We start from the raw sequence: 15,776 nt of genomic DNA on the forward strand, positions 1-15,776 counted from the left end.
GATTGTAGTTTTTGCACGATTTCTTTTATATTTCATATCTATTCAGAAATACTTTTGTTGCCTTTACATAATTACGGGGATAAATATATATAAAATGCCCTACACCATATTTTTTATTTTTAATATATATTTTTATTATATAAAAATTAAAAATATATATGTAATTAGTCGATTATTTTCGATATACTAGAAAGCTAAAAACTGTGTTTTGAGCAGACCTGAGTTTTTTGCACTCTAAAATATATATATTATCACATAACTGAACACATCGTAAAATGGATTTGCAAATATTTTTGTCCTATTTAAAACAAAAAACTAACAAAATGAATTTACATACATATTTTATCCCTATATCCACATAACTTTGTATATTTATACGACTAGTTGCAGCAAATTCCATTCAAAATTATGAATCAATTACCTTAAAAATGGCGTTTACTTGAATGAACCTGTTTGTTTGATTAAAAATTGCGGAATGTATTCGTTTAAAATTTTTTTAAATTCAAATTTGAAATCTCACAAAACAAATAAACAAATTGGTTGATTTTTTTTTAAATGAAATCTTTGGTAACAACTTTCCCTTTTTGTAAAAGAAAACTTGTTAATTTTCCCTTTTCCATTACCTTCGTGAGAAGTCTTTTCTCAAATATGTGGTTTATGAAAATACTATCACAAACCAAACTCATTGACAATAATTGAGAACAAGAAAATGATTTATGTGAACTTTTTAAAGCTTAGTATATTTTACTTAAATCTTTTCAAATTAGATTTAAGTAAGGGAGTACATTTTTGTTTAATATTTAAGTTTTATTCTTATCACATCTATTGTTTCTCTAGGAATATATAAATTTTACTCAAAATATTTTCTAATCTCTACCATAAATGGCACGAAATAGTAATTTTATTAAATATAAACAAAAAGTTTCCAACGATTGATTCTTTAACAAAATTACATCAGAAAATACTTTCAAAAGACTGTTATAATTTCTAAGCTGCTCAATTTCATCGTGAGTTGTGCGTGATAAAACAAACTGCCAGTTTACACGATCCTAATACTTGTAAATTTTGCTAAAATGGCTTGTTGACAATTGAGGATGCATGACGAAAAGATTTTTTTACACTAGATTTTCAGTCATAGAAATATGAGAGGAAATATTGAAGAAACTGATAGATAGTTATTGCTGAGGGGCGAGAAGATGTGGGCAGTAATAGGACCAAACGGATTTTCATTCACGCGGATAGATGACTCCGCTTGAAGATCACAAAAGACAACCACTAAAGGAAATGCATTTAGGGAGAATCGAGGCAAATAAGGAAATTTCAATAAGAAAATATTTTCCTGGTAAAATTTAGAATTATGTAATCCAAATATTTTTGATGTTAGAAATAATATGAAATGTTTGTAAAAATAAATTTAATTTATGATAATAGTTCCGAAAATTCTTTATTAAAGAGAAATTTATTAGCTTGCTTGAAAAAGCAATTTACGAAACTACAGTCACAAATAAAAATATTACGTTTTTCTAAATTTTCCTCTCAGTGAATTTTCATCAAGTAACGACCCAATCAATTCAATCTTTTTAATATATAGGCCCTTATTCAGCAACTAAACTTACTTAACTTATTGCTTAAACAGTATAGGTATATGATTTGCCAAGTAAAATTATAATTTTCTTCTTAAATATAATATGTACATATTAAAAATGTTTTATTCAAAATATTAATTCAATCGACCATCAAATTTAGTAAAAAACTATGGTTTTTCTACTATCGTCATATTTTAAGTTTAATTTTTCATCATAGAAATCTTTTATTAAAAGTACTTTAGGAACTATAATTAGAAATTAATATATATATTACAATAATTATTTTGAAAATTAATTCTCCACGCAAATAATCAAAAACCAATTTATTTTTACAATATTTACGTAAAAAGATATTAAAATAAATTAGCAAAAATATAATCTATCATTTAATTTTTTTTTTAATTTGTCATATTTTTATAAAAAATGAAAATTGGTTATTGATAATTTCCTTTTGATTAAAAAGAAGATAAAATTGCAAAGATGTTATACCTTTCCTATCGTTAGGACTGGCCAATTGCTATACTACCTTATACGTAAAGATTTCGATTATAAAATTAAGGTGCAATTTATTTATTCAATAAGACTTCGTCTTATTTCAGAGACGAAGATACCCACATATAGAATGCTATTTTAAAGAACTCAGCATAAATTTTATGGAATTCTTTCTATAATCTCATTTTTGTCTTGCTGATTATTTTTATTCAAACGTATCACATAATTAGTTTCCAATATATTGCTTGTAATGTTTATGAAAAATCGGTCATCGGCCATCCATTATCAAAATCGGTCAAGAATCAAGACCACGTAGCGTATAATGACGACATAACATACAGACCAAGGATTAGAAAAGCATTTGGACTTTTTAAAACAAATTGTATTATTTTAAATAAAAATATTTCCAGGTTTTTTAATCACAATAAAACTTTTTTAAATTTTAAATTTCAATTTTAGCAAGTCGTTAGGTTAGTAGTGAGGTGGACGGAGAGAGAGATATATAGCTATGTCAGAGTGATATCAATATCCATAAAATTACAAAATCGCCATAATTACAATAAAATACGTGATCAAGTAAATATTTTTCCAGTAGAAATTCAGTTTGATAAACTGCTTCCCATCCTGTTATATTTCGAAAAATAGTCGCGGTAGAAGTTTCAGTCCAATTGGTAACATTCTATAGGTTGATTGACATACTATAAATTTACGATTTGGATAATAATAATTTTTTTAATTTGTCTTTTTCGAGGAAAGGTAGTATTAATAAATTTCAGTCTTATAGACAAGATATTGGGCAAAATTATATTTAAAAAAAATTGAAATTCGAACAATGAACTTTGAAAATTAATATTTCAAAAAAATTATTGTGTACAACATGTTTTCTTTAAAATTTTGCTTTGATATACTATATTTTGTTTGCTATAATTTTTGCAGATCCGTAAAAATTTCATTTGATATGTGAAAAATAATAATTAATATAAAATTAAATAAATATATGAACATTAATTTTTTTTTTTGTTTACTCGAATGCACTGAAAGCAATAATATATTTAAAATATTTTGTGCAATCTTTCTGTTTTTTGTGTGTTTATAAATTTACATATTAATTAACGAACTTATAAAATAGATAAGTAATAAGTATATAATAAAAGTTGTAAACTACATTTAATAATCGTTTGGTAAAGCTGTATTGTGTAAAGTCGTTAAAATTCATCTGTTTAAAATTCATCGATGCCTCCACCAGGTACTCCATTTTTCACCCTTTCTAGCACCTTATTTACATATTCTGTTGAATGACTTGCTATTTTTACTTCTAAATTAAAAAAGAAATTATTTTAAAATTTGTAAAAATGTTATCAATAATTTGAGCGTCACTAATTTAGTGACGAGTAACACCTCTTTAGAGATTGATTACGATTAAAAACTACATTAGAAGTTGATTTATTGCAACTTTAACTGATATAATGAAACGTTTTTTATTGTTGAAAACTGAAGAAGTTGCATTAGTCGACAATAGTTCAACACCCGAATCAGGCCCGTAAAGATTTGTAAACGAATGAATGTATAAAATATAGTAAATAAAAAAATGTACTTACTGGTTGCGTTTTTAACCAATTTTTCAATTTGTCGAGAATATTCTTCCTGATTCTCTGCATTAGTTTCTTGAAATTTTAATTTCAGAATTTGTTTAACTTGCGCAATCCCATGGATTAATTTTTCTGAAAAAAATAATTATATATATATTTTAACGAGCAATTCTTGTACGTATATATGACGAGTACTGAAGAATATTATCGACAGTAAAATTTAAAAGGTACTATTAGACTTGCAAGCACATAAAATTTTATAAAAAACTTAATAAAATATACATACTATGTTCATGCTCCAATCCGTATAATTTAAGTTTGTTTGCCTCATGTTGTGCTTTCTTTTTGAGACGACATGCTCTTGATGCCAATTTATTTTTCTCCTTTCGTGTTTTGGTACGTGACGGAAATGGTAGTTCACTGACAGGTGTCATATCATTGATAATACGTCCTAATTTATCTAGTTCTTTACCAATTGTATATAATTTCTTCGGATTTGGCGTTAAGTCATTACCATCACCTTTACGTGCTTTACCACTGTGTTTGATGCCACGTACAGCACAATTGGGTGAGAATACTGGATCAGTCACTTCATTTAATACATGTGGATCTTCTAATTTTGTTTTCAGTACTAAACGTTGTCCTTTTGGACCTTTGGCTTGAACATTATACTGCCAAAAATATCGTTCCTTCTTTGACATAGATTTTTTAGTGCTTTCATCGTCTGAATCTGAAATATAAAATTTTTGTTGAATTATTTTTTACTATTTAGCATACTTTTAGGACTCTTATTGGATGATAAAAGGTTTTGAGTTTCGTATTTGGGTGGGTTGATCTAAACGTTAAATTGAATTATAAGACTTTAGCAAAACTCTGCCACGTTTATTTAACCCCCGTACGTAGATACAAACTTACAAGATAGTTTACAAAACAACCCCTTGTTCATAACTGATGATAATTTTATATTAGAAAGTTATAACAACTTTTGTTGGAAACATTTGGTTGTAATTAATTTGATTGTAAGTTTTCGATGTTCCTTAAAGACCGAGACTAAAATTCCCTAACTTAAACTGAATATTAGAATCTTACAAAAGCGAAAATGTCAGCAGACTATCTGCCCGATATTTTTGGGTCAGCGCGCTTGCAAAAGAAAACAGGAAAATCAAATGGTTGTGTAGATTTAAGAAAACATTTATCTAGAATTCGAAGTCTTTTTTAAGCACTTTTTTCCACTGCGGTCAGCTTAACTTATGAAATATGATATGATTAAAATATCATTTAAAACTCTGCTAAGTGGATTCTCCCCTCGTCTTTTTAATGGCTTAATAATATCTCTAGAGATATTTCATTGTAAAAATAAGTATTTTTTTTATTTATGAAATTTGCCCTCCTTCTATAGGCCAAAAAATACTGAATTGCTACCCCCCCTTTTTAGGCTAAAAACTAGAAATGGCATGGATATTACTATTCTCATTTGATTCTTTCTGAGACACGAGCGTTCGGAAATATTTTTCCACCAGGCAAGTTGTCACATAATATTTTCCATGACTACATTCCTAAAAAGGCCCTTGGTTGTTAATTCCTCTTTTTTATATTTTTTACTTTCTTTTTTTTTTTTAAGTTCTTCCAGAAAAGTGCCATTCCCCTTTAAGCAAAATCAAGCGAAGCATTTATACTGTAAATTCTAAAACTAGTTTTTCATCTCGAAACTGGCTTTATTAAGAAAATATGAATGGTATTCCCACATTCAGTGTTTTTTTGTACTAAATTAAATAAATTCATATTGTTCATGATGTCATAATTTAAATATATGTTAATATTCATATTTAAACAATATGGAAATAAGTTTATTCAAATGTTTTTAATTTTTTAACTTGAGTAATTAAGGAAGTTGTAACGAAAAGTTCATGGTAATCACAAGGTTTTTTTTTTGCTTTATTATCCAACATTATAAGTTAATTAATGTTAATATCTCATGAAATATGTTTTATCAGTCAACTGAGCTAATATGTTATCGAATAAAAATGGCACGAAAGTATGTCATTTTTGATTTTTTTCAGATAGCTGTGTTAATATTTAGTATTAATTTTAAGTAGTTCATGTATTACTTACTTATCATTAGTAGTAAAATTGATATGCATAAAAATCACCTATATTTGCTTTATCAAGATCTGAATAAGGCTATTCTGTTTCTTTCGGAGTATTTTATAAAAATATTTGCAATCTTCATGCGAAAATTTTATTTTTTAAATGATACGAGATAATCCAAAACAAGTTTCAAAATTTTACCTTTTAAATTATGAATACTCGGACCTTTATATATTTTGAAAAAAAGTGATTTAAGCAGCTTATGTTATCAAGGATATGTCCTCAAACGAATATTTTCAGATTTGATAAATGGGGAATAACCTTTTGCAGCTTAGACCGAACTTCTATGCACTACACATGCTATAAGAATGTAGTTTTTTGCATAGCAATCCGTTTAGCTTCTATATTACGAAAAAATAGGAAATTTTAGTTTTTGAAACGATTTTTCCTCAAAATAATTATCTTCTCCTACTGTAAAAACCAGCTTGTAATTACAAGATCAAAAAAATTTCTACTCTTCGTAAAGAACTTGTTGAAGTATTGAGCGAAATATACTTTTTTACTTATGCGCTGTACTAATATGAAGTTAGATAAGCTTTTGCTTTCTAGACTTAATCTCGCGCTTTTAAACTTGAAAATACATTTACAGATGAGAATATGACTTTGATAATAGTCTCTCAAATTTTTGAATTTATGACAGATTAACGTTTCCAAAAAAAGGTAATTTTGAAAGCTGAAAAACAATGCCAAAAAATAAAATATTTGAGCTGATCAAAATCCTAAAATGAGCTTTCAACATATTTATAAAGTTTTGACCAGTAATTATATATTGTTTTCCACGTTCCTAGACATTTCCAGGCTTACCAGCATTGTGGCCAAGGTTGTGTGACGGTAAAAATTTAACCACTTAAATGATGGGGGTTTTGTTTCCGTTTTTATGAAAATTAAAAAGAAATCTCCAAAATTATTATTTATCTCCGGTGAGGTCACAAAGTTTCCGAGACATATGAAATAGAACGCCCCATTTACAAGAATTTGTCGTAGATAAAAAAAGTTATTAGGCTAATTTCTAATATTTTAAGTATTTCAAATACAATAGGATAAATATTTTTCAATTTAAAAATTATATAATGCATAAATGAAATAATTTTAAAATAATGATGATGAGTAAAATAATAAAATTACAAACATTATATTACAATAATATGACCTATGCAAAATGATTGATAACACTGTCATTAAATACTTACTATCATTTGAATAAAGATAAGATAAATGTTATAAAGAATTCAAAATTTTGGTTTTAAAATTAAAAAAAATGTCTGAATAGATAACTGATCCTACATTAGCGTGCCTCTTATCACTTCCTACATATTTTTATCCTACATAATGTACTTTATAGTATTTTAAACTATACAGGAGTGTATTAAAAAGTGTTGGTTTGGATGTAAGAAAAAGTGAAATATTTGTATTCTTACTCCAGACCCGTATGCAAGCCATAGTTGACTCAGGAAGACCATTGATTTTTGGAATGTCGATAACGAATTTTTTGGTTCTTTGGCCAAATTTCGGGACTTTTTAAACAATATTTTAGGCATATTTTTAACTAGCTGTGAAATATTCGCTTCGATGGGCAACTTCAATTTTAAATACAAAGATTATTGTGCTATAACCTTCATTTCATATGCCATCACTTATCCTCCTTTTGTTCACAATTTCGTCGATGAACACAGCCTATGTTACTCGCTAATAAGGAGGCCTTCTATAGCTACATCCATATCTTGAAGGCTGTGGCCTAGTTCATGTCCCTTGCTAATTTCACCTTTCTAAATGAACACCTATTTTGCGTTATTTAATTAATTTTAGTTTCACATTTTGTAATGACTCCGTAATTCTCTGTATTTTTTCTGTGTTTTTATTTTCTAGACCGTAAGCTTTTTTGCCGATGTTATCACACATAAACTTTTATCCCTTATTTTTACCCCCATTAGAGTAAAATTTTCACAAACTTTGAAGGTCGTTTTCAATTTATATGTAATCAAAAGCCTAATAAATAAGTTTCAAGCTTCTAGCTTTAAAAATAACGCTTCCATACAAACTTACATCCTCTATTTCAACCTCTAACAGCCCTTTTTCGTATTAAAAAGTAGTCTATTTCCTTTCTCAGGCTGTAGATTATCTCGGTACCAAATTTCATTTAAATCGGTTCATTAGTTTGGTGTGATTGCGTAACAGACAGGCAGACAGAGTTATTTTCGAAGAGATAAATGTCGAAGAAAAATTAAAACAAAACCTATTAAGATCAGAATGTAGCGTTAAAATTAAAATGTTTTTAAAAGTTTGGATAAAAGCAGCATATATACTTTCACAAGAAAGCGATAGTTTGTTTCGTTGAATTGTTCAAATGCGATTATTATGGAGTACCTTGTTTATAGTAGGGGAGCCCAAGAGGGGATTTGTGTAGTTACTCGAGCGCGTCAGATTAAGACATGGGGGGTTCCTTGGACCTTCCTCAGTACCTCCACCAAATATAAGCCCTAAATATGGAGGGACCCACGTAGGGGAGCCGGTCAAATTAGTAAAAACAAAATTGCGATGGGTAAATTAACTCGAGCACGTTAGATTAAGATATGGTGGGTTTATTACATGATAAAAAATGTAAATTTCAATAATCTGAAAAATTTTGATCGCGCTCGAGTTACTACGGATAACGCAACTTTGCAAGCTTCCCATTTCTTTTCGTCTCGCTTAAATCATCGGATTATTGGAATGTACATTTTTTATCATGTAATAAACCCACCATATCTTAATCTGACGCGCTCGAGTTAATTTACCTATTGCAATTTTGTTTTTACTAATTTGACCGTCTCCCCTACGTGGGTCCCCCCATATTTAGGGCTTATATTTGGTGGAGGTACTGAGGAAGGTCCAAGGAACCCCCCATGTCTTAATCTGATGCGCTCGAGTAACTACACAAATCCCCTCTTGGGCTCCCCTACTATTATCACCAATTAACCAATCAACCAATCAAAAAGTTATTTGACTCACCCCTAACATTTACTATGATTTATAAAGTTCTGCAGTTCTAGCTTTCGGCACACGCGGCACAAATATCGTATAGAAAAATGCTGAAACATGGCGATACAAGTTAAGGGTTAAAGCTACGTCAAATTATAATTTATTTTATGTATTTTTTGAACTTTTGACATGAAAGAATGTCCTTCCAAAACGTTTTTAAATTTGCTTATCATCACTATTCAACTCAATGAATTTGCTTATCACAAAGAGCTCACGAGTTTTTGATATAAGGCTAATAAATTTGAAAATTTAAAAAAAATATATGTAAGCTATAAGACAGAAATCAAGGAAGTAAGTAATAAGTACATTAGAACATGAAACTTTTTTGTTAATAATTAATATAATAAATACAAATATCCAATTTTGTATTTTAGCATTATATAAACGTTTACAGAAATAAAGTTCATTTATATCAAATACAGGGTGTCCGCCGGTGAGTCGATGGACATAGCTTAAAAGCGTACTCTTTGGACAATTTTAAGTCGGAAGTGTCTTATATACTTTTGTCCAAAATCCAGTTAGTTAAGAAGTTATGAGCACCATTAAATTTAACTTTTAAAATGAAGATATATTCTAGTAAAGTAGTTTAATGTTTTATTAATAAACTTTTTTCTCCCTACACTCTTATAGGGACTGTTTCCGACCATGTTAAAAATAAATTCTCAGACCATATTTGAAGTATCCAAAAAACTTAAATTTCTGGTTAAAATAAATGCTAAATGTAACAAATTTTCAGATATTGATAAAGAATCAGGACTTCAGAGTTCGATGTTCTCCAGACTCCAGAAAATATTTATTACTTTTCCCTAATCGAGTAAAAAATTTCTTCACATTTTCAGAATTCTGGCTATTTGTTTTTCACAAAATTGGCTATAGCAATTTTATGAAAAAACACATGCATGAAGCACAGCATAGCAATTATATTATTTTCGAAATGAACCGGAATCGAAAGGGTCTCCCGGTCTTCAGTCGTAAGTTGGATCTAATTATACTAGTCGAAATTTCAGGTACATAATAACTATGAAAATAATTCTTCTGTCTTAAACATTATTAGTAAGAGTACCAAAACTTATTTTTAATTTAATTTATTCCGTGAATAATTTTAAAATTTAGACTTTCTTTTGTAGTGAAAACTCACTTTCATTTAACTTTACAATTTTATGTTAATCTAGCATTCAAAATATGTATAAAAATTATTATTCCAAAACAATGGGGCGTATTAATTTACATTCAAAATTTTTTTTTAAACCACTTTTCAACAATAAATTGTTTGGAATGCAAAAAGGACGCATTTACGAAACAACAAAGTTGTTAAATTATTTAATTAGTCGTTAGTTTAATAGTTAGTGAAATGTCGTTCATTTTCGACCGCCCCAAAACAATTTAACCATCGAAAGTAACCTTAGATTTCGAATAACCTTGGTAAATAAAACTTGTCTTTTCAAATTTTCCAAAACAAATATTGAAAAGTCAATGACCAAATTCAATTTATAATACAAAAAAAATCTAAACAAAATTACATATAATAAAACATTTTAATAAAAAAAAAAACTATTTTCAAATTGTGTATTTTCCTCGTCAAGGTCATTTAAAAATTGATTACTGACTAATATCCATTAAAAGAAGCATTGTATATTCATTCATATTACAAAATGTGATAAAATATTTTTATTTTTATTTTTTAAGCAATTGTAAGAGATAATAAAAAATATTAATTGAATTTAATCAATTTACTCGCATAGTTAAAGGCATAGTGGCTGACATCTAGTGGTCATATAAGAAAAAATAATCGAGTTATTTATTACTGACTTTAAGGTAGTACGGTCAGAGTAGCAACTTTAAGAAATGGCTTGATTGTTTTTATATGCAGTTAAAGTACGCACTTACGTTTAAATGTATTCTGTAAATTTGATGGAGAGGAGGGCGGATTATCCGATTATTTAGATAAATAATTCACTTCAAAAGTAAGCTTATTTAACATTGGTCTTATGACAAAGCGGCTGAAAGATGAAATATTTTGATAGTTTTGAACAAGATTTGCCCGTAAAAATTGCAAAAAAAAAAAACTATCTAATAGAAAGTGCTTATTCAAGAAATAAATAAAAAATTAAAAACCTTCTAGACTACTTCATTAAGGATTTTGACGATAAATTAGGCGAGAACTAAGAATAAAATATTTCGATATTTGACTTAATATTCAAAATGCCGAAGATTGAAAATTTCGATTTAATTATTCAGGATTGATGTTTCAAAATTAAAGCTGATATAAAACTCTCTTTTTCTTATTATACCATGTATATATGAAATATACATAGTATATTAAGTTTAGTCCCAAGTTTGTAACGCTTAAAAATAATGATGCTAGGAAAAAAAATTTGTCATAGGTGTTCATAAAATCACCTAATTAGTCCATTTCCGGGTGTCCGTCCGTCCGTCTGTGGACACGATAACTCAAAAACGAAAAAAGATATCGAGCTGAAATTTTTAAAGCGTACTCAGGGTGTAAAAGTGAGGTCAAGTTCGTAAATGAGCATCATAGGTCAATTGGGTCTTGGGTCCGTAGGACCCATCTTGTAAACCGTTAGAGATAGAACAAAAGTTTAAATGTAAAAAATGTTCCTTATCAAAAATTAAACAACTTTTGTTTGAAACATTTTTTCGTAAACATCACTGTTTACCCGTGAGGGCGCTAATTAGGCGGAAATTTTATAATATGTACTATACTTGATTATCAGTTATGTATGTGTCACATGTTTGTATGTGTTATGTGATAAAGAAATCAACACTGACTATACATGGTATTTCAACAATTAATTCAGTCAATTGTTTATTTTCACTTGCTTTTCATCTAAATTCAACAAGTTATAATAAACTGCATAATATAATGTTGAAAATTTGATAAAAATCTAAAACAATTTGGAATTTCAATACATCCGAAATATGCTTTTTGAAGACTGTGAGTCTTTTATAGGTAGAAAAAGGTAGGCAAACAGCCTAAAATGATAACTGAAATATAAAATTTACAAAACTTGGCTTGAATTCAAGATACTTCGATTTCGATTCGATTTCTGGTATATGTGAACTTTGTTGCGCATTGAGCTTGATTTCTGAGTTGAAAATTTGTAATAATTGACTATTAAAAGATTTTAAAATAAAGGGTTTGAAGAACTTTTGGACAAGTTTTTTCAAAAAATTTTTTTTTTACAATTTTGAACTAATTTTATCTTTTTATGTGCATTGTATTTCTAATGGAAAGAAAAAGGACGCATTACAATGTCTTATAGTCCAGGAGCTGTCGATCTAAAAAGTTCCCTCATACCGTGCATATATTTTTTTTAAAGAAAATAGATAGTTTAAAACTATAGGAATTCGAAACGGTAGGTTTGCGTGGTTTTGCAAAGCCGAAAAAATGTTTAAAAAAATTAATTATTAAAAAAATCGATAAATGTTTGTCTCTCATGTTGTGAAATGGTTTGCCTAAAGTATATTCTACAGAAAATTTCATTATCTTTCAGAAAAAATTTACGCAAACCAATTTTTTTAGCCGGGAGAGTCAGGCAAGCCTTTTAAAGTGTGTGATGAGGGAGGAAATTTCTCCCTCATTACGTAACATGATTTTTTTATTTTTTTTATTTTGTTCCTTGCAGTGTCTACTTTAAGATTATCTTGGTTTGCGGGCTCAGAAACGGCCGGAAATGTCCAGCAAACCAGCTTAAAGTTCATCTACTCTGAACTCATTTTCAATAAATATAATAGATAAACACATACAAACTTGTATAGACAATAAACACATTCAAACATGTATAGACACTTGTGGTATTTTTTCTATCCTCTGCATTTATAAACTGACATTATTTTTATTAAATTATTAAATCCATCCAAAATAAAAATTTCCTATTATTCCTAATTATATTTACCCTTTCATTATTTCAAATCGTAAAAACAACAAGACGTCATATCCTATATGAAGTTCGTACTAAAGTATATCAAAAGAAAATATAGAAAAGTAATTTTATAAAATAAAAGTATTTAGATAATAGAAAATAAAAAATAAAAATCACCATAAAACAATAGTAATTTTACAACGAAACATTTTTCTAGTTTATATTTATTGAAAATGAGTTCAGAGTAGATGAACTTTAAGCTGGTTTGCTGGACATTTCCGGCCGTTTCTGAGCCCGCAAACCAAGATAATCTTAAAGTAGACACTGCAAGGAACAAAAAAAAAAAAAAAAAAATCATGTTACGTAATGAGGGAGAAATTTCCTCCCTCATCACACACTTTAAAAGGCTTGCCTGACTCTCCCGGCTAAAAAAATTGGTTTGCGTAAATTTTTTCTGAAAGATAATGAAATTTTCTGTAGAATATACTTTAGGCAAACCATTTCACAACATGAGAGACAAACATTTATCGATTTTTTTAATAATTAATTTTTTTAAACATTTTTTCGGCTTTGCAAAACCACGCAAACCTACCGTTTCGAATTCCTATAGTTTTAAACTATCTATTTTCTTTAAAAAAAATATATGCACGTATGAGGGAACTTTTTAGATCGACAGCTCCTGGGCTATTAAGACGGTTCTGGTACCACTGTAGGTAACAAACAAATACTATTTTATATTAATCGATAATAAATAAAAACAATGAAAATTTGTTATTAGGTTTATTGCTTATTATGTTTTTTATGATGTTATTGAGATTTTTCTCGAATTATGTAAAGTTTTAAAGAATTTTATTACCTTACTCGTTTCACCAAGTACATAATAATTATAATGATTTTTTGCGAAAGGCTCCTTTTCGTCTTATTTAAAAGTAATAAAAATTTAAAAGAAAATTTCAATTAAATTTTTATGACTGTAGAAACTTATACTTCAGGCACCAAGCCATTTCATAACCAATAAAAGCCCAAAGCATCAAGTATCATCAGTCAATTTTCAGTCAAAAAAAATTTGACTGTAAAGTTTGTCAAATACTTGTAACAAGCCGTGAGTAGGATCTGGTGCGACTCTTGAGATCTACACGAATAACTTCCTAGCATAATAAATAGTTATAAAAAAACTCTATCAGCTCGATCGAATGTTATGAAATTATTTTCGGATCATATTGCCGTTAATACGCTTAGATTGACAACTCAACGAACTAGTTATAGCATGCTTAGGACAAAAAAAGTGAGGTCGAGTTCGTAAATGAGCAACATAGGTCAGTCAATTGGGTCTTTAAGACCCATCTTGTAAACCGTTAGAGATAGAACAAAAGTTAGATGAAAGAAATGTTCCTTATAAAAAAGTAAACAACTTCTGTTGGAAACATTTTTTCGTAAACATCACTGTTTACCCGTGAGAGCGCAACTTGCATAGTAGGTATTATATGGGAATATCAGTTATATATGTGTGAAATGTATATATGTGTAATGTGACAGAGTAATCAACATTGTCTATACATAGTATTTCAACAACTAACTCAGTTAATTGTTTGTTTTCACTTGTATTTCAATAAATTTGGTACATAAACCTACATAATATAAATACTTCATTTATAAAAACATTTTAATTTTCTATAAACAATTTTAATTACCATTGTTTTTTATTGTTAATTTAATACAGCTTGTAAACAAACAATATTATTTTTATGTTAGCATACTGATCAAAAAAACATAAACCTGTTGTTTGTTATTTAAATTGTATAAATATTTTAAATATTTGCATTGAATTTTATTAAAAATATTTTTACTTTCATTTTATCTTAACTTCCATTATCTGTTGTTTATTAATATCGAAGAAGGTGAAGTGTGATTTATTAAATACAAATTAACCTTTAATTACACGTTTTTTTTATCACAAATAAAATTCTTCACGCGTTACTTATAGCTTAGTATTAGCTCAGTTGGTTAAGGCGTAACCATTTTCATCTGCGCTATGCTAAGGGTAGCGGGTTCGATTCCCGCCGTCGCAACAAAATTAATTTAATTAATAGTTGTGATGGGCTGGTGTAGTGCATGGTATATGCATGAAGGAGGTGCACTCAGTTACTGAAATTGAGGAGCTGATAAATGAATTTATCTGCGGAAAGGTGATAAAACACATATATGGTATCACAATGGGCTCAGTACATTGTCACAATTTTTGTACCTTTTAACTTTAATTCTTCCACCACCCGTTTCTCTGCGTAGCCCTCAAATATGCGGTTTCTGTATGATTTATAGAAAAATTTATTCCCTGAGACCCCCTATTCTTCTTGTCGACGCCTTTCTATTCTCATAAAACCCCTCATTTTATTTTCGCTACCGTAGACATCTTTTTGCCTTCTAATCGACTTCAAAGTCCCATCACCCCCCCAAAGGATGAAGATGAATTGACTCTATTTTGTACTACCAGCATACTTTAATTATTTTGATATCTCCACTGGGAATTCCGAAGGAAAATTTTTGTGAAAAATTTCCCACATTTGAAGAGTTTTGATAAAAAATGTTTCGTATTTGTAAGCCGACACTTGATCAAAAAACTAAATGTATTTTTTAGAAGAATCACAATTATACGGAAGCCTGAATGGCTCACAATCAATTTATGAGAAAGTGGCGCTACACTAGCTTAGTTTTTAAATGTGTACTTTCCACAAGTATAATACCAACTTTTAAAAACGCACTACCTCACTTTCAACAAGTGCACTTTTGACTTGTGGTATTATGGAAACGAACCTTTTTGAAGAACGAACTTTAGGGAAACGAACCTTTAATTAGATAATATGATAATGTTTATAAATTGTCTTATGTACTTAGTTCAAAATTTTCTTTAGTATTATTTAAAAAATATAATGCTTTAATTGTTGATGTTTTTCTTTTGCATCTGTACATTTCTAATTTCTAATCTTTAAAAGAATTATTAAATGTTTATTATGACGTTATAATTAGAAATCTGCACATATCAAAATACCGATCTTCAAATG

At 28.5% G+C, this 15,776-nt stretch overlaps 1 protein-coding gene across 2 annotated transcripts in view; it reads right to left on the bottom strand.

Annotated features, from left to right (window-relative positions):
* Positions 1-3,168: 3,168 nt before the first annotated feature.
* The window catches only part of LOC123298338 (protein CREBRF homolog), a 38,411-nt gene continuing 25,803 nt past the window's right edge, over positions 3,169-15,776 (bottom strand). For both annotated transcript variants that reach the window (XM_044880314.1, XM_044880316.1), the window contains 3 exons: positions 3,954-4,397; positions 3,677-3,799; positions 3,169-3,393 (listed from right to left, as the gene is read on the bottom strand). In XM_044880314.1, the coding sequence (XP_044736249.1) occupies positions 3,299-3,393; positions 3,677-3,799; positions 3,954-4,397 (662 nt within the window). In that variant the 3' untranslated portion in view covers positions 3,169-3,298. The remainder of the gene's footprint in view (positions 3,394-3,676; positions 3,800-3,953; positions 4,398-15,776) is intronic.

The sequence above is a fragment of the Chrysoperla carnea genome, chromosome 4, assembly GCF_905475395.1.
Source record: "Chrysoperla carnea chromosome 4, inChrCarn1.1, whole genome shotgun sequence".
In the NCBI taxonomy this organism is placed as follows: domain Eukaryota; kingdom Metazoa; phylum Arthropoda; class Insecta; order Neuroptera; family Chrysopidae; genus Chrysoperla; species Chrysoperla carnea.